This window comes from Brassica napus, chromosome C3 (assembly GCF_020379485.1).
Source record: "Brassica napus cultivar Da-Ae chromosome C3, Da-Ae, whole genome shotgun sequence".
In the NCBI taxonomy this organism is placed as follows: Eukaryota; Viridiplantae; Streptophyta; class Magnoliopsida; order Brassicales; family Brassicaceae; genus Brassica; species Brassica napus.
Window position 1 is genome coordinate 6860722 of NC_063446.1, and position 22384 is coordinate 6883105.

Sequence of the window (22384 nt, forward strand, 5' to 3'; positions counted from 1 at the left end):
AAATTTATATTTTACATCTCAGAAAATATAGATATAAATTAAGTATTTTATTATGTTATTTGAAAATATCTTTTTTAAATGTAATATTATTAGTTTTGTGAAATTCCCTTTTTTATGGAATCATATTATATATACATATATTTTTATTTTTCAATTCGTATTTTTTTTTTACTTTATAAAAAAAATCCTTTTTTATTATATGTATATGTTTTTGAAAATTTTTAAAAAGGAAACTAAACAAAAAATAAATAATAGTATGTTATATATAATATTTTAAATTCATTAAAGGTATAAGTGTAATCAACCATCGTGAGAGTTAACGTGAGAATGACACATAGGAAACTGACTTCTCAAATAATATTATAAAGATTACATTTACTTTTATAATTTAGTTTATCTGTTATATATCACATGGTAGTTTGTACAAAAACATTTCTTTAAGACAATCTTTTTATTTTTATTTGTCTTATTTATTACTATAAACTAGTTTATATGCTAAGTTTATATATTTACCCTTTTAGTTATTTTTGTTTATACATGTTTTATAAAATATATTTACAACTAACTTTTTCTATTTAAATTTGTGAATTAACGATATAAATTTATAAATTGATATGTAGTTTTATTTATCATGTTTGTAGATAAATATAAATATATATCTTTACTATTTTATATTTATCTTATCTTATTTATAATTTTCAAAAAATATATATTATTTTATAATTATAAAAGTATATTTTTTACAAATATATATTAATAAACACTTATATAGCTTTATTTTCTAAAATAAAGAATTTTAAAAAATTAACTAGATAAAACTATATTATTTGTCTTAGGCCTCCAAAGTCCTTTGCACGGCACTTCATATAATACATTTGAATAAATGTGCATATAGTGAATTTTAAAATGACACTATGATTAGCAACTCTTTTATAAAGGGTGAATAGAATTTTCATTGGACTAAGAAATTTTAATTATCTAATATATATAGCTTGTTCTAAGATTCTGTCTGTGATGCATCGAACATATACTTGTTCTTAGGACTTGTTAATTAAATGATTTAAGACGGCACATAAACCACTTGCAATTTCCACTATCCGATATTCTCAGTCTCCGATACGAAAATTTATAAGGTATAAAAAGAGAAAGTGCAAAGATTACAATGAGTATTTGCAACAAATAACAACGAAATTCATCGTATTTAAATAAATGTCAACCGTCGAATTTCTCTACCAAATAAGCTGGGTCAAAACGATGTTCAACATTGTGGGACACGTAATTAGTTTTGTGTATTCATATTATGTATGAAATAAAACTTTGTACAACCAGTAAAATAATGCATTAAATTTCATACACAGATCTTAACTCGTAGCATTTGTAATTTGTTATCAGTAGATTAATGCAATGCATCCATCATTTGATGAGTTTTAGTAAATCATTATAAACATTATATTATCATTTTTACCAAAAAACATTATTTTATCATCTGTACTTTTAAAACAAAAGTACTAATATGAAACTAACCTTAAATTTATGTGGGCTATTACGGAAAATTGAAAATTGAAATTTATATCATTTTTAATAAGTCATTATAAATAATTTTGGCATCAATTTTTTGGATCAAAATATTGTGGGCCACACTTAGTACTAAAAGAGAATATTATTTATACAAATCGTATGCTATTCAATATTTATCTATTTGATTTCTAATTATTAGTAATATACATTTCTGGCGTGGTTTTTAATGAACAATTTTAAGTTTCTTTTTAATATTTTTATTACCATTATCTACTAAATAATATCAAATAATATATTTAAAAATTAGAGCAAAAAATATTTTTCATTTTTAATAAATTTAGTTCTAACTATATAAGAATAAAATTCATATTTCTATTTAAAAAAAAAAGAATTTAGTTTAAAACCGAATAAAATTTAAAACTGAAAATATTTAAGTCGAACCAAACCAAAATAAATATAGCAATAGTACGATAGTTAATTTTTATAAACCAAAAAATCAAACAAATCTAATCATAACCGAGTCAAAACCAAAGCAAAACCCAAATCGAACACCCCTTAAATTACGATTTACAACTAACTTTTTTTCCACAAGTACATTCTGAAAAAAATCGCAACAGAATTTGACTAGGGTTATTTGTCAGCGTCCTCCAGTTTAATTAGGTTTTTCCTAAACAGAGGGCGAAACTCTCTCAGACACCAAAAAAAAAGATGGAGGAACCGAGCCTCACTGAGCTGCCAGATGATTTGATCTTGAAGATATTCTCATTGCTTCCGTTTTTCAAAGAGAGCGTTGCAACAAATCTCTTAACAAAACGTTGGGAGGATCTCATGTTTGATGATAATGATAAATCATATGAGAGTTTAGTGAAATTTACGAGTTTTGTTTACGGATCTTTGGTGTTCAATAAGTCTCAAATTCTAGACATCAAGCTTAGCCAGCTTCAGACATCAACTTTTTGGTAAAACTTGCGGTTAAGCGGTCAGTGAGAAGGCTGAGGATCCAGACGTCTGGAAAAACCCTAGAACTGCCGAGTTCCTTGAATATTTGCGTGACCCTAAAGTCATTGATACTCAATCAAGTAAGGATCAAGGTTGTTCCTCCTTGCTTTCGTTTCCCATCACTCAAGAGTCTGCACCTCTTCTCGGTCAAGTTCTCAGCCTACGAGTCTCTTGAAATTTTTTTAAAATCGTGCCCGGATCTTGAATGCTTGGTTGTAAAGAACGTGTTGTTCAAGACTGTTCTGCCTTGGTGTCTTTTACCCTCACTCAAAACCATGCACCTTCTTTCGAGTAATTTCTGGGAAAACGAATCTGTTGCAAGTCTTTTAAGAATCTGTCCAGTTCTTGGAGATTTGGTTGTGAACCAGACCAAAGTATTCAGTAATAACGTGCCTGCTTCTATCACTTGCAGAGCCCTAAAAACATTGATACTCCGTGGACTAACTATCAACGTTATTCCACCGTCGTTTTGCATGCCATCACTCAAAGCTATGCAACTTTTATCTGTTAAGTTCTCGGGAGGCGAATCAGTTGAAAGTCTTTTAAGGATCTGTCCTCTTCTTGAAGGTTTGGTCGTAAACCAAACAGAAGTATTCGATAGTAATGAGTGTACTATGAGTAGTTGCGGAAAACTAAAAACGTTGACGCTCAGTGAACTAAGTATCAAGGTGGTTCTGCCTTGGTTTCGCTTGCCATCGCTCAAAAGTCTGCACCTTTTATCGGTCAAGTTCTCGGGTGAAGAATCCATTGCAAGTTTCTTACAGATTTGCCCTGTTCTTGAATATTTGGTTGTAGACCAAACCGAAGACGACAGTGTGGTGTTGGAAGATGTTCCGGTTTGGTTTTGTTTGCCATCACTAAAGAGTCTGCACCTTTTATCGGTTAATTTCTCGGGCGATGAATCTTTTTCCAAGCTTATACAAAGGTGTCCGGTTCTTGAAGATTTGGTTATAAACAAAACCAGAGATGACAATGTGATGATATTCAACATCAACGCGCCTTCTTTGAGGAGCTTATCTATTGATAACTCTATAGGGGAACGTACCTACGTTGAGGAGAATCATGGGTTTGTGATAAATGCTCCTTCTTTGGAGAAAATGAACTTTAAAGATACATTCAGTAACTGTCTAGTGTTTGAGCATATGCCGGAGGTGATCGAGGCGAATATCCACGTTATTTGTGGCCAGCCTGAGAACTTCATAGGGTCTCTTACCTCAATCTGTCATCTCTCTCTATGTTCCCTATCTTCAGAGGTAAAAACTTTGTTACTCAAAAAATGTCAATAACTCAGGATTTCCTTCTATGTTAGATTGTTTCTAATATAGTGAATTATTCTTTTTTTAAAACATGTATTTAGTGAATTATTCATACTTCAATTGCAGACTCCATATCCTAGTGGCACTACCTTCCCTTATCTTGAACATCTAGAGCTATGTACACGTTGTGCCGGATGGGCCAATCTACTTGTTTGTATACTTAAAGACGCTCCAACACTCAAATATCTCAAGCTTAAGTCGGTATGTAGTATGTGATTTTTTTTTTTACTAGTATGTTATTATGAACAGTATAGTAACAACCTATAATACTAACACATAATGTTTCTCTCAGCAACATGGTGCCCATTACAATGATCAGATGATACTCTGGAAGGAACCAACAGCTGTTCCGGAATGTTTATCGACGCATCTCGAGATCATGGAATGGAGACAATATGAAGGCACAGAGCAAGAGAGGAGTATGGCTGCGTACATACTAGCAAACGCTACATGTTTAAAGACGGCAACATTCTCAACAAGATGTGGAGACAAACATCACAACATGCTCAGAAAGTTGAAGAATCTAAACAGAGTTTCAGAGACAAGTCAGTTATTGTTTGACTAAACTCTTATGTGATGTGGTGTGTGTGTCTCTCTAGAAGACGCATGAGATTCTTAGGTTTCTTCTTCCCTTTTCTCTGACTTTATTTTTGTAGTTTATGGGTTTTATTTTCCGAATCTCAAGACCTTTTATTATAGTATATAAGATTTATATCCTCTCTGCATTCCAAGAGGATAGATATTCAGAACAAAGATCTCTCAAGTTCATGATTATTTTGGTCGCTGCTTAAAATTATGTAAAATCTTAAAAATATATTAATTATGTACAAAACTTAGATTTATATTACCTAAAAGTTTTGTAAGTAAAAAAAATACTTATGAGCCTTAAAAGCCTGAATCAAGATTTAATTTAAACATTTGAAGCATTATATACCAATACAAATAAATGACTGTATCACTCATTGGTGACTAGTGATTGACATACATTACTTTGAATCTAACTCTTAATGAGAATGCAGCACAAAAAGAAAAATGACCCGTAGATTCTATACACGAATGTAACCAGTTTTCCTAGTAACCAACATACCATACCATCCTTAGATCGATAACTTGTTATATACAAACCCAAGAGTGGATGAGAGATAATCATACTCTGAGATAGGTTTTAATCATGGTTGCTCCGGTTGGATCAGAGACCAGATGATTAATGAGACCTTTTCTTAAATTGTTTGGTGCAATGATGAACATGTAGAAAGCAAACAGAACCAGATCTCCTGATGTTAATGTTGATCCTAGAAACCCTTGCCACATCCTGAGCAAAAGGAAACCAAAAACATCATTTTTTCTTGATATTCTTTACATCGTTTTGTTATATATGCATCAAGAATCAATGAGGATTTTTTTTACCATTTTGGAAGACGGAAGAAAGTGTGGAAGAAGCTCCTAATGCCTCCGATATCGAGTTGAACTATGAGCGCAAGGCCGAAGAGAAAGAATGCTCTTTGTCGTTTCCTTTCTTGTGGCCATAGAGTATCCCAAGCTGCCAAAACAAAAATGTAAGTTTATAAAAAAAAAGGTTTTATAAATTGTCTGAAAGCTGAAAGGTGTAAAAGCTCTCTACCCTGTCTTGAAATATTGGTGTTGATGTGTTTGGTGAAGGAAGTAGTATCATGTTTTAGTATATCCGCGATGACTGATGCATAATTTGGAGCTTCAGACAAAGATCTCACAACTGAATAGCCTGTTATTAAAGAAAGTTATGTCACTAATGCTACTAAAAGATGTTGAATACAAGAACTCAAGTTAAGGCTTTGTTCTTACAACCTGTAGCGGGATGTACCATGCTAGCTGCAGCACCAAAGGCGAGGTTCTTTTGTTCAGTGTTTGGTAAGGAACCACCTACTGGGATATAAGACCATTCCTGTAGTGCAATGCTCAAACAAAATTAACAAATTTTAACAAAGTAAAGGTCTATTTTTTGTTCATAATTGTATAGATTTATTTACCTCTTCGTAAGTCTTTAGAATTCGGATTCCGAGTGTATCTAATCGTAACATGAGCTTCTTTTTAAGCAAATCAAAGGGCATGACATCTTTTGAGGCTAGACATGTCTCCTGCAAGTTATTCAAGCTGATGAGCAACAGACTTTTTGCGTGAATAATAGAAGGAGAGAAAGAAACAAGAGAGGAGAACCTCAAAGAAGACTCTTGTCTTTGTCATGGGCATGGCGTACAGAAACGTTGGATACTCAGCTTCTAAGCATCGAACTTTCTGGTTTGTATAATCTCTGTAGTCCATGAAAACCATCTGATCTGGATCATATGGACTGTTTTCCACCTAAAAGTTTTCAAATTAAATAGTGTCGAAAGACTAACAATTTCTACAATAATGATTTTAATAATTACACTGGAATTTCATATTCATATTATACCTCAACCTCCACGCCATATGCAGTTTGGACGCAGACTCTAGGTCCTCCAAGTTCGTATTGCAAGAGCTTCCCTGAAGCTGCTCCAGACGCAACAGTGGCAAGTCTGGATTGCTAAAAGAGTCAGAACCTAGACATTGTTCCCAAAACGTTCTTATTAAAACTAGAATAGTATTCCACTCACGTACCTGCACGGAACAACGGTGTTTCTTTCACAGGAAACGAGCCTAAGGCCATTAGGAGCTTCTGTTATGCTCTCAACTTTTGAGCTAAGATACGAGACACCTGACTCGGCACACCTATATGAAACATTAATAACAGAATATGCATCTAATCAGAAGATGAACAATAAGCTAGTGAAAAGTATTTGCAAAGTGAAAACCATTCATTACCTCCTCAAGAGCTCCTCGTGGAGTAACCGTCGATTAACTCTTCCATAAGCACGGCCAATGGTAATGGGATTGTTATCGTCTAGATAGACAATAGTATCTCTCCAAACATGCTCAATACATTTTTGCAAGCCAAGATCTTTAAAAGAGTGAACAACAAACACAAACTAGTTATTACAAGATAGTGACTGCTAGACAATAGATCCCATTGAGTCTTGTTTTATTACCGTTGAATTCATCTTCCCAAACACCGTAGTTGTTAGTGAAAGGAAGGTCCGGACCAATCAGTCCAACTTTTAGTCCTAACTTAGCTGACTCTGCAGCCAAGGCTAAACCAGCAGGACCACAACCAATAACCACTAGGTCCAAAGCACCACCATCACCAACTGATATAGGAGGTAACTGTTTATAAACATAACACAACCAAAAAAACTTAAAATCCAGACATCAATTCAATTGTTTCCTTTTCTCAAGCAATGTAAGAGAGCTGGTTATATAGACAAATAGTAATTTTTTTTAATAAAGTTAATATATATATTTTTTTTATTAATTCAGAGACTATGTTTATGTGTATGAGTTGTAAAATATTTGGAGGTTTAGGCAGCCAATGTTTTAATTACTTACGCCGGCTATGAATGTAACCTAGATTATATAAGACAGTTCGTTTTCTTCCTAAACAAGTCAAAGGCAGAACATGAACTGACCTTATCAACGAGCTTAGACTGTTCATCCATGTCTTTGTTCTGCTGCATTTGAACGAACATAATCTCCGAACCACCAGCCTTCACAAAATCTTCTTCGTCAGCGTAATCCTCCCTCACCGCAACGCAACTCTCGCTACCGGAGCCTCCTCCTCCTCTGCCGACGCTAGCTCTGACGACTCTACTACACAAACCGCAGCGAAGATTCTTAAAACTGTATCTCTTCACCGCCGGTCGGGAGCTCCGAGAAGGAAAAGCTGTGAACGCCATTGCAGCGAAATTGCGAGCACCAACACACTCCATTTTACAAGTTCAGCGAGAAGAGGACGAACTCTCACACCATTGTTGCTGTTCTATTGAAGAGTATAAGTAGCAGAGAAGGGAAGGGAATCTGGCTTTTTCCTTCGTTATGTTTCCTTTTCACAATGACTTGGAAAAGGGCTTTAGAGAGACGAGAGGACGATAAGAAGGATAGAACCACAGGGACTCTATTCGCCACGTGTAATGATTTCATTCGTTAAGACATGAACATGCTCTGCGTAAACGTACTTCGCCTACACAGACACGTGTTAGTGATTTGATTGGCTCGTGCTTATTTACGTCGGATGCAAAAAAGGACGTTACCAACGTGTATTGTTGGGCTATATGAGGAACGGGCCTTTATCTTTAGTACCAAATGTATTTAATACATGAAAGTATTGTTGGGCTAATCCAATTTCCATTTGATGTTTGGTTATGACTTAAACCGTTATTTTAACTAGGAGGGACTATATATCTTTGAGTTTTATTATTTTGTTATAAAGTTTTGAAAGGTTTATTCGTTAATAAATGATGAGTTTCAGGTTCAAGTAAAACGAAAATGTAAGAAACAAATCATGCAAATTAATCTTTTTTGTGTTTTTGTTTTAGACTAACATTCGGTCTTGACAAAAAAGTAACAAACATGATTCTCTAACAACCTATGATAATCATGAAAAACAAAGAATAATCATTACTTAGGCGTGAGGTAGAGAGTCTTGCAAAGTTTTTTTTTTTTTTTTTGTCTTGCAAAGTTAAGGAGTTGCTTAACAATGACAGAATCTTCCTTGTTTCTGTAATTACCTATGCATATTATAATGTAACATACTCTAGGGATGTTAGACACCCCATGTGGTCCAGGAAAGATACTACTAACTCCCTCCTCACACTCCCAAGATAAGAAATCTTAGATACGAGCAGCTCTCAAGAAAAGACTGGCTACATTTTCCACATATAGTAGGTTAAATCCAACACGTAAGAAAGTTAGGTTACGGATACAAAGGTAGTGGATCACATAGACATGACCTCAAGAGTATGGGAGAAGATGTTCATAGGTTAGACACACAAGATCCCAAAATAAGAGAATCATGAATCATATTCCTCTTTGGTAGATCATTTAGATCAAACCCTCATTTCGAATTAAAGGCTATAGGCAATATCAATGTCCACCTTAACAACTTGTAAGAAAATAACTAAACTCAGTTAATTCATGGGATCCGATAAATAAGAACAAAACAAAATCTTTTTTAAGTTTGTTGAGAATCTGTGAAGCAGTTTCCATTTTGGAATGGCTTGATATGGTCTTTAGTTTTCAGAATTTAATGTGGTAAACGATGAATATGGCTGCAACCAGTATGCTTTTCAAACCATCATGTCTGTCTTCTCACTAAGCTTTATAGCCTGCAGGCTTATTATTATCTTCCGTAAAGAGAAAACATTTTTACTATTGCTAAAAGATCCACAATTACAACATACATATACACAATGATTCCATTTCCAAACACTGAATTTAATGTAACTTCGTAGTAAAACAAAAAAAACAAAAAAAACAAAGAAGACTTGCACGTAAAAATGAGAAGATTAAAAAACAACACAAAAAAAAAAATCAGCAAATTTACTGGTTTCTCTAATATAGAGAGTCGAAGCTTTATATGATTAATACAAATATGACATGTTTTTTTTCTCTTTCTAACCGATAGATCAATGGTGGTGATACCTTTCGTCAGAGACATGGAGAGTCTCAATGCCTTTAATAGCAGAATCATACTGTTTCCTAGTGGAAGAAGATCTCTTCCTCTCAGACGTTGAAACCATCGCAGAGTTTCTCAATCCACTGCCCGTACGGCTTCTCTGCAGCTCCTCAGACGTTACTCTCCTCGATGATCCTGCTGATTGTCCGAACAGCGACGAGCTTGGCATCTGTCAACAATATAAAAAAAAAAAGTCTATAAGCTTTTTTACTCTCCTTGAGAAAAAAAAATAAGAAAAGAGAGCAGTGTTTGATACCATTGGAGCTCTAACAGCAGCTGATGAGTTCTCGAGAGCTCCTGATGTTCTCCTTCTTGATGAATCCATCGGTGGTCTCCCTCCATCTTCCTCTAAACACAAAAAAACAATCAAAGCGTTAAAGATCTCATTGAACTAAAGTGTGCTCCTCTGTTTTGAAAAATATTCACCTCCGTATCTGTCAATGCTGGTCAATCCTGGAGGCAAACCCGAACTGGTTCCAGCCGCAGGGCCACGTGTTGGAGGAGCTGTTAGCTGTGACTGTTGGTACTTCAGTATGGTCCAGTCAAACACATAATCGAACTGAAACCCTGTGGTCATACAAAACGTAAGAAAGTGTGCGCATTTGTGGGAAAGAAGGAAGAAGACAAAAGCTTTCAAGAACCTTCGCGGATGAAGAGATCTCTGAATATTCTTTTGAGATAACCGTAATCCGGTTTATCATCAAACCGGAGGGAGCGGCAGTAATGGAAGTAAGATGCGAATTCAGATGGGTAGCCACGGCATAAGGACTGGAGGGAAGATGAAACAAGTTTGTGTTAATAAAGAAGAAGTAGAAGGATCAAACTTTTGTGGTTGAGAGAGTTTACCTCAATGGATGTAGAGACTTTCTTTTCGCTGATTCTCTCATATTTTTGTTTCTTGGTTCCAGCTTTAAGTCCTTGCCATGGAAGACTGAGAAAAGAGATTTATAATAAGTAAATGTGAAGAAGGAAGTGAGACAAACGAGGCATGTAAATAGTACTCACCTTCCTTTAAGGAAATACATGAGAATGTAACCAAGAGATTCCAGATCATCCCTTCTGCTTTGTTCTGTATGATAGTATAAAAGGTATTAATATAAGAAGACCAAGAATCTAGAGCAGTTTTGTAGTCAAAGCTTACCAATTCCTAAGTGAGTGTTCATACTAGCATATCTTGCAGTTCCAGTGAGATTCTTGTTTTCTCTACAAGATAGAAAATGAGAACCGAGTTTAGAGTTGTGCGTAGGAAGACTGATTACAATCCAATCATCCCACCTGTAAGGAATGTGCTGATGAGTAGTGTTATCCCTGTACTTCTTAGCAAGACCAAAGTCGATGATGTATACCTTTAGACAGAAAGTTAAAAAAGGAGTCACTTCCGAGATAATAACTTCAAAAGTAAAGTGAGAACAGAAGGTGAGAAGGAAACCTGGTTGGCGCGTCTTCCTAACCCCATGAGGAAGTTGTCAGGCTTGAGATCTCGGTGAAGGAAAGATTTCGAATGGAAATACTCAACACGGTTTATCTGAATACAGTAAAAGAGTCAAAATCAGTAAACTAGTCTCTAAAGGAAAAAAAGAGTTACATATAAAGGATAAGCGAGAGAGATGTACCATTTGATCAGCAAGCATGAGGACGGACTTGAGAGAAAGTTTCCTGCTACAGAAATTGAACAAGTCTTCAAGACTAGGTCCAAGCAAATCCATGACCAGAACATTGTAGTCGCCTTCAACACCAAACCACTTGACATTTGGAACACCAGCTGCCATAATCAAAGGTTCATTAGAGACTAAGGACATAGTTACAAAAATAAAAAAACAGAGAATCAAGAGATGAGCATTTTACTTCCTCCCTGTAGAAGTCTGTATAACTTGGATTCATAGAGCAGCTGCGGATGTTTTGTCTTGGCATTTTCCTGCAAAAACAAATAAAGACAACACGCTGAATATTTCATCAAAAGGCTACAAGAAGTAACAAATAAACCCGGAAAAGTAAGAAAATCATACTAAATTGACATACACATTGTCCATAGATGTGAAAGAAACTGTGAAAAATAAGTGAAAATCAGACTATTGTCTGTCCCACATTATCTTCAATATTGATCTAATTCAAGTAACTCTAGTAAATGTTTGTAAAGCTCTAGCCAATGTCATCTATATAGTAAACAATACCACATTATCTTCAATGTTGATCTAATTCAAGTAACTTATTAAAATGTATTTAAGCTCTAGCCAATGTTCTCTTTTATAGTAAAGAACAAACGTTGTCTCTATCTGCAATTAAAACCTTCACATGATACTAACAAGATACAAAAATGAATATTAGCAGCAAGAACTCACAAGCTTGATGGCAACTTCTTCATTGGTTTGAAGATGAGTACCTAAATACAAGAACAATGTTAGGAAGGGATTGAGAAAATATCAAGAACATGATGTGAACAGAATCAATTGGGAGTAAAAAGACGAACCGAGATGGATCTCTCCAAAAGAACCGCTCCCGATTTTGCGTCCGAGACGAAACTTGTTTCCCACACGAGCCTCCATCAACTCCAAAGCCGACTTAAAAGAGGAAACTTTTATCCTCTATCGAAACCAAAATGCGTCTTCGAAGAAAACCCTTTAATCCAACGGAGTCAGAGCCGCAAACCCAGAATTATCTCAGGGAAAGAAGCAAGGAAAGATCGAATTTTCTGGGGAATTAGGGTTGAAACAGGGGAAAACAGAGGAACCCAATAGTCACCTTCTCGTGATCTGGGGAACAACAAAAGGAATGTAGATTGTCTCCTTCGCTTTATCTCTCTCTCTCTCTTCACGCGCAATGGATAAAAAGGAAGCTTTGATGAATGAATGAAGAAGAAAGGTGTCGTTTCTCAAAGTTTGGGTCTTTTCTTTTCTCTTTTCCTTGCGGGTAAGTGTATTCTCACCTCTACACGATTCCAAATATCCCGGTTCGATATAACCGTTAAACCGGTTAATGATTCTCCATTTAAACACTGTCAATAATCATTTTTTTTGTTTTTCAAACCATACGTTATGTCACCAATTCGTGGATATAGGATCTCACTAATTCGAATTTCGAATTATTAACTGGTATTAAATATGAGTGATGTATATCGGTTATTTGGTTTATACGTACATCACGCGTGGGAGTGAAAAAAACATTTTAAAAAAAACTAAAAGAAAAATAATTAATTTGGGATTGGCTACGAGGGAGAAATGGGTGACCAAGCGTGAGAGCTACGCGTGCTCGTTGGGTGAGCGGTAAAGGTCGTTTGTCACGTGTCTTCCACCCTTCTAAAATATCTACCGAGTCAAAAGTAATACGCACGTGATGCATATTTTCCACCGTATTTTGACTTTGCTGGTCTAAATTCTAATCATACGTCGTACGAGGAGATTTAAATAATTGTACAGTGGTCGGTTGGAATAATAACTGGTTTCGAGGAGCAATTAATCATACATTAACATGGAGTATGATCTAAACATTTTCTACATCCGGCATTCATACTCAAATTCTATATTTCTATGTGAATCTACCGTTAAGAAGAGTATGTGTGATTCTATTATAATTGTTCTAACAAGGTTTTTTTTTTTGACATCATTCTAACAAGGTTTTATAAAACCGGATGTTACATAGTAAATAAAAAGGTTTTATGGCCGTGAAACTACAAAATTAAACTATTCCGAACTTTTAGAGCATATACCCAAAATAATCAAGGGAAAGCTCTGATAAGAGAAAATAAACGAATTGATAGACAAACCACATAATTAAGCATTACATTTTGAATAAACCATTAACAAAGCTTTTCGTTCTGCTTCTAAAGGTCCTGATCCCATTCCCAAAAATGCTAATCCCCAACACCATTTGTAACTCGGCGAGTGTCCGTGGCACAAATAATATTGGAGGCCCATAAGAAGGTGGTTATGAATTATGATGTGGCGGTGCAAATTAAGAAATGAGGGATTAATTAGCATTAAAAACATTATTAAGTGTGGGACCCAATATTTTGGTAATACAGTCTGGCTCTTTTATTACAGGTTGTTGTGTTTCAAATAAGAAGAGACCAATTCCATGTTGGAGAGACCAATTTACAAATTCCTTCGACGGATTTTCCCAGGAAAACCCTTAGAAAATCCTAAATTCTCCCATTTTCTCGTCATCCAAACAAGAAGATGACTGGTAAATTCTTCTCGAGGGTTTATGTTCTTTCACAGTCGCGATGAATCTCGCTCATTAGTTGATTTATTCTTTCTCTCTTATCAAATCGATACGATGAAATCTCCTTCTTCGCTTTTGACTCGATCCATGATTGAATTTTTTTTTTTTTTTGTAATTCTTACAAGCCATTTTACTTATTACAGATTTTTCTATGGTTTAGTGATGATTTGAAATTTGGTGTGTGTGTGTTAGGTGACATGAAGGTTAATGGTGGTGAGATTGATGAGAGCAAAGTCAAAGCGCCAAACATGTTTGAACGGGCCAAAGAGGAGTTCGATGCTGTTGTTGGGGCTGTTCATCAACGCAAGAGTTCCAAGTTTGTTTTCTTTCTCTCTGTCTAATGCTGATGATTGAGGAGGATTCAATAATCATGTTGATTATGCAATTGGTTACGTTGGCATCAGTTAACGTGTACAAGAAGTTTTCTCATGTGTTATAAATCCTGTTTCTTTTTTCAGGGACGAGTCTGATCAAATGGAATTCAAATCCGAGAAACCAGGTTCGATTTGTCTCGCATCATTGCATAAACATCAATAACACCAACGTTTGTGTAGTTTATGAGTTTTGTGTCTTTGTTCTTGATTCTTGTTTTGTTTCACATGGTTTAAACAGAAGATGAGAATAAGAAACCGAATATGATGAGAAAGGCCAAGGAGGAAATCAAATCTCTGTTCCATTCCAAGGAGAAACCTCGTTGTGAACGTTTATGAAACTAGAAAGATTGAGCTCAAAGAGCTTTATTTAAACAGAAGTGAAATAGCTTGCTTTATTGAACAAGAAAGTAAAGAAAGGAAAATGCTTTAGCTTTGTCACCAAGAACACAAGAACTTAAACTGATATTTCATTAAGGATAAGAGTGGCTGTCTTTCATGGCAGCCAAGTTTTCTTATCATAACACATTACAATCCTATTTATACTACTAATTCACTTGCAAAGGAACCCTAACACACATGGGTTTATAACATAGAAATGGGCTTGTTGATATTGTCTTGGGCTTGTCTTGTGTACTCTAATACTCGTCATCAGAAAGAAACTCATGGAAGGAGTGATGATATCGATGAGAACACACATGTAGATGAAGTGAAGGCTCCCAATGTTTTCGAGAGAGCCAAGGAAGAGATCGAGGCCGTCATCGACACCATCCATTCCAAGAAGAAGGAGACTGACGGTTCTTATTCTCCTAAGCGTTCCCGGTCTGTCTCACCGGAGAAGGAGAGAGCTGGATTCGGATGCTCTCTTGGAAAGGGGCTGGAAAAGATTTGTGCTCCTTGGGGGAATAATAAAAACGATTGAGTTATATTCATTTTGACTGATGATCATGAACTTGTTTGCTAATTGTTGTGAACAAACTTTGGTTGAGTTTCATTGAGTTTGTTGCTTTGTAGGCACTGAATTGTTACATTAACAGACTTTGTTCATATTTAAGCCTCGGTCCTTCTACCTTGTTTCTGGATTTATACGCACTATTTGTATTACAAAATCGGGCTTTTTGCAAAATTGACCTACAACTTAAAGTCAAACACAAAACTAACCTCTTTTTTTTTTGAAAATTGGTTTTGCCCTATTCACCCCACAAGTTCATATAATTTACGAAAATGCCATCAATTTTTTTTTTTCTTTTTTTTTCGAAAATGACATCTTTACTCTCTCACCCTCATCATCTTCAAGTAATTACAAGATTGCCATTGTCATCAATACCACAACCACCATGAACAACCAATTTGAAGCTCTTAATGCTCCCAAAATCGATTTACCCTTCTTCTTTTTCCATTCTTGTGAACTAAACACAACATATCTCTCACTTTCTCTCCACAATGAGCTAAAAAACCCAAGATTTTGATTCTAAAATTTTTATGGTTCATAGAGTCATAGAAGCTAACGATTCTGGGTGGGTGACTTTCGTTTGTGATTCTGTGTGCTTGGAGAAGCCTTATGTATGCTAAGGAACTTATCTCACCAATTTAAGGTATGACATCGAGTTTTTTTCCAGATCTGTTCGTCAGACGACTTACTTGGGAAGTCTTCTGGCTGTAGACGACTTAACTAGAAGTCGTCTGGCTGTAGACGACTTACCTGGAAGTCGTCTAGTCAACGCAAAGGTTATTTTTTGCAATTGACTTTGAAATCTGTAACCTGAGACGACTGAAAGTTTAGTCGTCTACTATTGTTTGGTTTCAAAAAAATTTCCAAAGAACCTAGACGACTTACATTTCAGTCGTCATAGGTTAGTTTTGCATTTGACTGGATAATTACAGAAGTTTGACTTCCCCAGACTACTTACATTTCAGTCGTCTGTCGAAAATTAAAATAATAATATTTTTTTAAAAGTAAACGACTTACAATTAAGTAGTCATAGGTTAGTTTTGCAATTGAAAAAAAAACTTCAAGATTTAATTATATACAGACGACTTATAATTCAGTCATCCACCAGACGACTTACTTGTAAGTCGTCGAGGATTTTTTTCCGAGATTCTGGTCAAACCTCGTAAATCCTGGACGACTTACATTTCAGTCGTCTCGTGGACGACTGAATTATAAGTCGTCTGTATATAATTAAATCTTGAAGTTTTTTTTTCAATTGCAAAACTAACCTATGACGACTTAACTGTAAGTCGTCTACTTTAAAAAAAATATTATTATTTTAATTTTCACTAGACGACTGAAATGTAAGTCGTCCAGAAAAGTCAAACTTCTGAAATAATCCAGTCAAATGCAAAACTAACTTATGACGACTGAAATGTAAGTCGTCTAGCTTTTTTGGAGTTTTTTTTTAACCAAACAATAGTAGACGACTTATTTTTCAGTCGTCCGAAATAACAGATTTCAAAGCCAATTGCAAAAATAACTTCTGCGTTGACCAGACGACGTATAGTTTAGTCGTCTGGACAACTTAGATTGAAGTCGTCCGCGTCTTCTCCGCTAGTTTTTAAGTCTTCTACGTTAGTTTTTGAATAACTTGTATTTTTAAGAGTGATAAATAACTTCAAGATATGTAAAACTCATATTTACAAAATATGTTCTCTCCCTTAGTTTTACTAAATTTGACTAAGTTTTTCAACGCAAACTTATAAAAAAATATGATATGCTTTGACTAGTTACTATTGTTTGTTTCTATCTCTTAAGTATTATTGTTATAGACAATAATGATGACTATTGTTATGAGTTGGAAGAAGGGTTAAATGCTTCTTAAAATGTTGTATCAATATGAAGCTACCAACATTCTTGTTTATTAAGATGAGAAAAGGCCATTGGAGTTTATTATTGCATATGAGAGATCCAAAGATAAGAAAAAGGCTACTGAAGTCTATTATTTCAATGATTTGTAAATGTGTAAACACATTGTTAGCACATTTAATACATCTTGGAAAACATTATTACTGATTTTACAAAAAATTCACAACTAAAAGAGTAGACATGCAATTCACAAAACAGACCACAAACAAAACTATTATAGATCATTCCTCTACAAAGACAAGCTTGGACTCCACTTGAGTAGACAAGCTTGGACTCCACTTGAGTAGACAAGACCAGACGACTTCTAAGAAGTCCAGACGATTTCCAGGAAGTTCAGACGACTTTGTCAGAAGACTTTTAGGAAGTTCAGACGACTTTACAGGAAGTCCAGACGACTTTTAGGAAGTCCAGACGACTTTCAGACGACTTCCAGACGACTTCCAGACGACTTCCAGATGACTTCCAGACGACTAACAAGTAAGTCGTCCCAGAAGTCTTTCAGATCTGAAAAACCTGCATATTAAATCCAGATCTGAAAAACCTGCATATTCAAAAACGTTCAAATGGCTTAAAAACAGAAAAATAAGTGGAAGATTAGATAAATCTACCTTTACAGAACACACAAAAATACATATCTAAAAATAATATATCTACCTTTAAATTAGTGGAAGATGAGTACCATCTAATTAAAAACCTGCAAAAAAGATAGATTAGTAAGAAAGACATGAGACAAAACTGAAAAATTCATATAAAGTTTGGTGTTTTTAAGTCAAAGAGATTAGAGTGGGTTTGGAGAGTTTTAGTTTGGGAAAAAAATAAGAACTTTATACAACAAGAAGTTACCAAATGAAGAAAAATCAGACATAAGAACTTACCAAAACGCTCAGAAAAATCCAGACGACTTCCTAGAAGTCCAGACGACTTCCTGGAAGTCCAGACGACTTTGTCAGAAGACTTCCAAGAAGTCCAGACGACTTCCAGACGACTTCCAGACGACTAACAAGTAAGTCGTCTCAAAAGTCTTCCAGATCTGAAAAACCTGCATATCAAATCCAGATCTGAAAAACCTGCATATCCAAAAACGTTCAAATGACTTAAAAATAGAGAAAATGAGTGGAAAATTAGATAAATCTACATTTATAGAACACACAAAAATACATATCTAAAATTAATAGATCTACCTTTAAATTAGTGGAAGATGAGTACCATTTGATTAAAAACCTGCAAAAGAGATAGATTAGTAAGAAATACATGTGACAAAACTGAAAAATTCATATAAAGTTTGGTGTTTTCAATTCAAAGAGATTAGAGAGAGGTTTGAGAGTTTTAGAATGATGAACATTACATTTTTGTTGCAGCCATTTGAGAGGAGGAGAGAGAATGTGTAAATTTTTCTTTATATAGGGAGACAAAAAATCCAATTAGGTTAAATATTTTTGACTCAGACGACTTCCTAGACGACTTACATTTCAGTCGTCTGTTGAAGAAATTAAAACAGACAGAAGAGTTTAATATTTTTAGTGGGAAATTAAATATTTTTAGCGGGAAACTAAAATAGAAGACTTTCCAGACGACTTACAAGTAAGTCGTCTGGTTTAAATTATTTAAGCGGGAAAATAATTTTTAAAAAAAAATTTAGGCGGGAATATTTGGACGACTTACATGTAAGTCGTCTGTTTTAATTTCTTCACCAGACGACTGAAATGTAAGTCGTCCGAGTAAAATGATCCGGTTAGGTTAAAACGTACATTGGTAAAATTAAAGGTTCGGTACGATGTGGACGACTGAAATATACGTCGTCCGGGTAAATTATTCAACAGACGACTGAAATATAAGTCGTCCACACCCTAAACATAACCCCTAAACTTATTTATCTAATTAAACACTTCATAAAACCAAATCAAACTTGAAAAGTGTTTACTATACACAGAAATAAACACATATAGGTGAAAACTAATTTTTGAAAAAAACATTTTAGTTTTCCAAAATCTAACCCTAACAATACATACAATACTACAACATATGTTTGTCAAACTCCTAAACCAAAGTATTTCATGATTCACTACTTCCACTCATCTATCTTCAAAATAAATCAATTTTATCATATCTTAATTTATATCATTTAAAACTGTTAATAATTACTTGATTTTTACACGAAGGTTGTTTTTTTTTTAAAAAACAACAACAAAAACGAAGAGCCAAAAAAGTAAATTCATCAAACATACAGCTAAACTTAAATGTGCAGTCCTCATAAACATTTTACATGGAACTCACTCAAAACCCAACGCTCTTTTGCCTGATTTTGTTTACTGTTGCTTACATTCAGGAGGCCTCTCCCCTTGTTGCCCATCGTGAAGCTGAGGTCTGCCTCCTTTCTGCAATTTGATTCCAAAGAGAACATAAATATTGATCTTCTCTCATCATCACAAACATAAGACATTGATTTGCAATACTAGATTTAGTCTACGCTTGTATATGCATGACAATAAGTCTGTCTGTGTAATTCAACTTCAGTCATATAAATGTTCAAGCTTCTATGATTCACAGATCCGTGCATTAATGTACCTAAACAGTTATTTCAGCTATCTCTAATTATATACGACTCCGGTTCTCTCATTTTGTGTTCATGGTTCTGTTCAAGCCTAAAATCTCACTAGTTTTCAACATTTTGGCCCGATTTAACATTTACGTTTCAACTCATAGAAATACTAACATGAGGGAGGAAACCGGTTATGTACCTTGTGTAGGATTGACGGCTGCATTAACATTTAACCAATTTCAAGAAATTAGTAATCAATTTAAGAGAAATAGATGCGGTTTACTTTAAATAAAAGGAGAATTCAACACCTTCTTTTTTTGGTCATCATCTTCGTCATCATCATCATCATCTTTGTCATTGTCTATTTCAAACTCCTCTCCTTCAATAGCCTCACCAGTAAACCATGAGACGGCATGAGGTACAATCTTCTCCCGGATTGTAGAACTGCAGGAAGCGATGAATATTCAAATCATATATTAAAAAATGTATAGCTTCACAAGAATGGATAACTGGATACTAACTAGAGCTAACCACATAGACCCAAAAATATAAAGACGGACAGAGTTAAATGTTAAGAAGAAAACGAACCCAATGTCATAATCATGTTCCATCAGATTCTGAAGTTCCTCAGCCTGCACAAAGGACAGAAAAAGCGTTAGTACAAGGTTTTATTTAAACATGGTCAAATCAAAGGCGTGTCTTGAAACCAAACGTACTCTATCCTCGTCAATGTCTTCATCATCATCAGGAACTTGGGGAGGATTGAAGAAGCTTTCACAATCTTCAGTTTTGGTGATTGGCTTGGCATTCTTCGCCCCTTTCTTAGGCTTCTTTTTGAGAATCTTCTGAGTTAAGCATTTTCCAGGATACCAATCAATCTCTCTCCTGAGAGACATAACACAGAAACAGAACCCAATATAGATCAGTGAAAGATTCTGTAGCTCCTCGTACGCATCTCAGAACGAAATATGTTATGGAACAATAGAAGAACCCAATAGCCTTCTCAAGCAGAGGCTCATCTTCATCGATCATGTGATATGCCTTTGTTAATCTTTTTAGACTATGCACAAAAGATATTCTTAACGAGCACAAATTCAAGATCACATCCACAAGAAGACTTATCAATTTACAAATTTAACATTCATCATCTTAGACTACGAACAAAAGATATCCTTATATTAATTACCAAACGGGTTCATGTTCACAAGAAGAAACCGTATCAATCTACACTAATCCATAAAACAATAGCTCATATATAGGTAGGTAATAAGAGCAGCATAAACTTCAAACTACCTAACCTGAATCTCCCTTAAGACCTCAACACGCCTTCTGATTTTAGGAGTCAAATTCTCAAGCACGTCCGAATGCTGTCCAGCCAGAATCTGCAACTTGTTCTGTGAATCAAAAACATACAACAAATCAACACAAACATAGAGCACGAAGCTCACCTTGAGAGCGTTGACAAGGCCTTCTCGGTCCTCGTCTTTAAGAGCTGCAAACAGATTGAAGAACTAATTTTGGAAAAAAAAACGAACAAGATTTCCATTAATCAAAACTAGACGCATCTTTCGTTGATCCCATTCAGAACAAGAAATTTGATTATATGACCAGGCTCTAGCCTCTAGTTAATCTTGGCATGAGTTCAGCTACTATCCTGATGTCATAAACTCTTTAACTTATAATGATGCAAAAGAGCATGACAAGATTCTAAAGCTAAATGACCATATATATTACTTAAACAAAGAGGTTGTATAGGAATGCAAGCATATTTAAGAACAGAGAATCTATAAACATCGTCATCTTACAGCAGTGGGAAGCAACTGTGCCCAGAAATTCAGAAGTTCACACAAGACTCCAGGAAGAGTTTCATTTGATATGGTACATTTACACAAAATTGATTGGATTTCAATGTGTTACGGCATAGCTTCAGCTAACAGTTAATATCATTTTGTATTAGGTCGAAAAACAGTTAAGTATAACGAAAATTTGACTATGAACCCATGCATTTGAAATTTCTAGAGGCAGCTAAACCCTGACTGATATCTTAGGGCTAATTAAGCAATCAACCATAAAAATTGCAAATGCAGAAAACCAGGAGGTCAGAACAGTGATTCAAGTAAGCAGAACAGAATCTTAAGAAGAAAAAAGAATTCAAAAACGTATTGCTTCTCCTCTACTTTGAGCAAAGAACCTACTTTCACAAAACTAACATGTAATCTCAGAGTCATATTAAGACTGCTTCCAAATAATGTAGCGTAACCAGCTCCATTCACAGATTTATAGTAATTGGTTGGATTTTTTTGTAAAGCATTCCTTCAGCTAACACTTGACGTTTGTTAAAGCATTTCCACAAAATTCATTTTTTTTTTGCCCCCTTAAAGTAGTAATAGGTTGGATTTCAATGAGTTACAGCATTCCTTCAGCTAACAACTTAAATAGCATATGATTAGAAAGAAAAATGATCTAAAACAAACATGTACATTAACCTTTTGGTAATACATACCATTCAAGGTGACTACAGAACCATAGGTTTAAGATTTTTAGAGGTAGCTAAGCCATGACTTATGTCAATCCACCAAAACATTCACATGCATAAACCTAGAGGTTCAGAACAGTGATTCAAGTAAGTAGAAGAAGAAGAAGAAATTTTTTTTTAAAAAAAACATCGCTCTTCTACTTTGAGCAAAGAACCAAAACGTAAATTGTAACCAAACTAAGACTGCTTCCGAGTAATGTATCCTAACCAGAGAGATTCACAGATTAATACAACCAGAGAGATTCGTTATAACAGAGTGTCCTAACTAATCCAACTTTGATTCACATATTCAACCGTAAAGCAGGACGGTGGTAAGAGAATGGGTCTCAAGTTTGATCGTTTAAATACCAAACGAAGATAGCAATTATCAACTCCAAAGACAGAATACGCTTTAATTGATGAACTCACCTGGCAAAGGATTGAAGTAACCCAAAGACCTCGATTTGCTTCCCGTCTCG

At 34.9% G+C, this 22384-nt stretch overlaps 4 protein-coding genes and 1 pseudogene across 5 annotated transcripts; 2 read left to right on the forward strand and 3 right to left on the reverse strand.

The window, feature by feature from the left end:
* Positions 1 to 240: 240 nt before the first annotated feature.
* Positions 241 to 4951, forward strand: LOC106383646 (annotated as a pseudogene).
* Positions 4724 to 7793, reverse strand: LOC106387316 (lycopene epsilon cyclase, chloroplastic). Its single transcript, XM_013827144.3, has 11 exons — positions 7355 to 7793; positions 6878 to 7052; positions 6654 to 6789; positions 6450 to 6560; positions 6265 to 6367; positions 6027 to 6170; positions 5840 to 5947; positions 5658 to 5754; positions 5455 to 5574; positions 5241 to 5373; positions 4724 to 5145 (listed from the first exon to the last, which is right to left on the reverse strand). Exons 1-11 carry the CDS (start codon positions 7652 to 7654, stop codon positions 4980 to 4982), a joined length of 1593 nt encoding a protein of 530 aa, XP_013682598.1. The 5' UTR covers positions 7655 to 7793; the 3' UTR covers positions 4724 to 4979.
* A 1282-nt stretch (positions 7794 to 9075) lies between these two features.
* Positions 9076 to 12297, reverse strand: LOC106383643 (casein kinase 1-like protein 12). 2 transcript variants are annotated; one of them, XM_022698832.2, is made up of 13 exons: positions 11867 to 12297; positions 11739 to 11779; positions 11245 to 11314; positions 11013 to 11161; positions 10829 to 10924; positions 10675 to 10745; positions 10541 to 10602; positions 10405 to 10468; positions 10246 to 10330; positions 10041 to 10167; positions 9826 to 9966; positions 9656 to 9747; positions 9076 to 9568 (listed from the first exon to the last, which is right to left on the reverse strand). In XM_022698832.2, the coding sequence occupies exons 1-13, from the start codon at positions 11940 to 11942 to the stop codon at positions 9350 to 9352; spliced, it is 1293 nt and encodes a 430-aa protein (XP_022554553.2). In that variant the 5' UTR covers positions 11943 to 12297; the 3' UTR covers positions 9076 to 9349. The 2 variants fall into 2 exon arrangements, with proteins under 2 accessions (XP_022554553.2, XP_048608219.1); XM_048752262.1 differs by having other exon boundaries at positions 9656 to 9749; positions 9825 to 9966; positions 10541 to 10745; positions 11867 to 12290.
* Positions 12298 to 13440: 1143 nt separating this feature from the next.
* LOC106387313 lies at positions 13441 to 15083 on the forward strand. The gene is made up of 5 exons (XM_013827142.3): positions 13441 to 13578; positions 13810 to 13933; positions 14076 to 14116; positions 14230 to 14307; positions 14633 to 15083. The coding sequence occupies exons 1-5, from the start codon at positions 13572 to 13574 to the stop codon at positions 14908 to 14910; spliced, it is 528 nt and encodes a 175-aa protein (XP_013682596.2). The 5' UTR covers positions 13441 to 13571; the 3' UTR covers positions 14911 to 15083.
* Positions 15084 to 18953: 3870 nt separating this feature from the next.
* On the reverse strand, positions 18954 to 20842 carry LOC125584192 (nucleosome assembly protein 1;3-like). Its single transcript, XM_048752263.1, has 6 exons — positions 20689 to 20842; positions 20107 to 20275; positions 19979 to 20022; positions 19699 to 19834; positions 19590 to 19607; positions 18954 to 19226 (listed from the first exon to the last, which is right to left on the reverse strand). The coding sequence occupies exons 3-6, from the start codon at positions 19999 to 20001 to the stop codon at positions 19158 to 19160; spliced, it is 246 nt and encodes an 81-aa protein (XP_048608220.1). The 5' UTR covers positions 20002 to 20022; positions 20107 to 20275; positions 20689 to 20842; the 3' UTR covers positions 18954 to 19157.
* Between the last annotated feature and the right edge of the window lie 1542 nt (positions 20843 to 22384).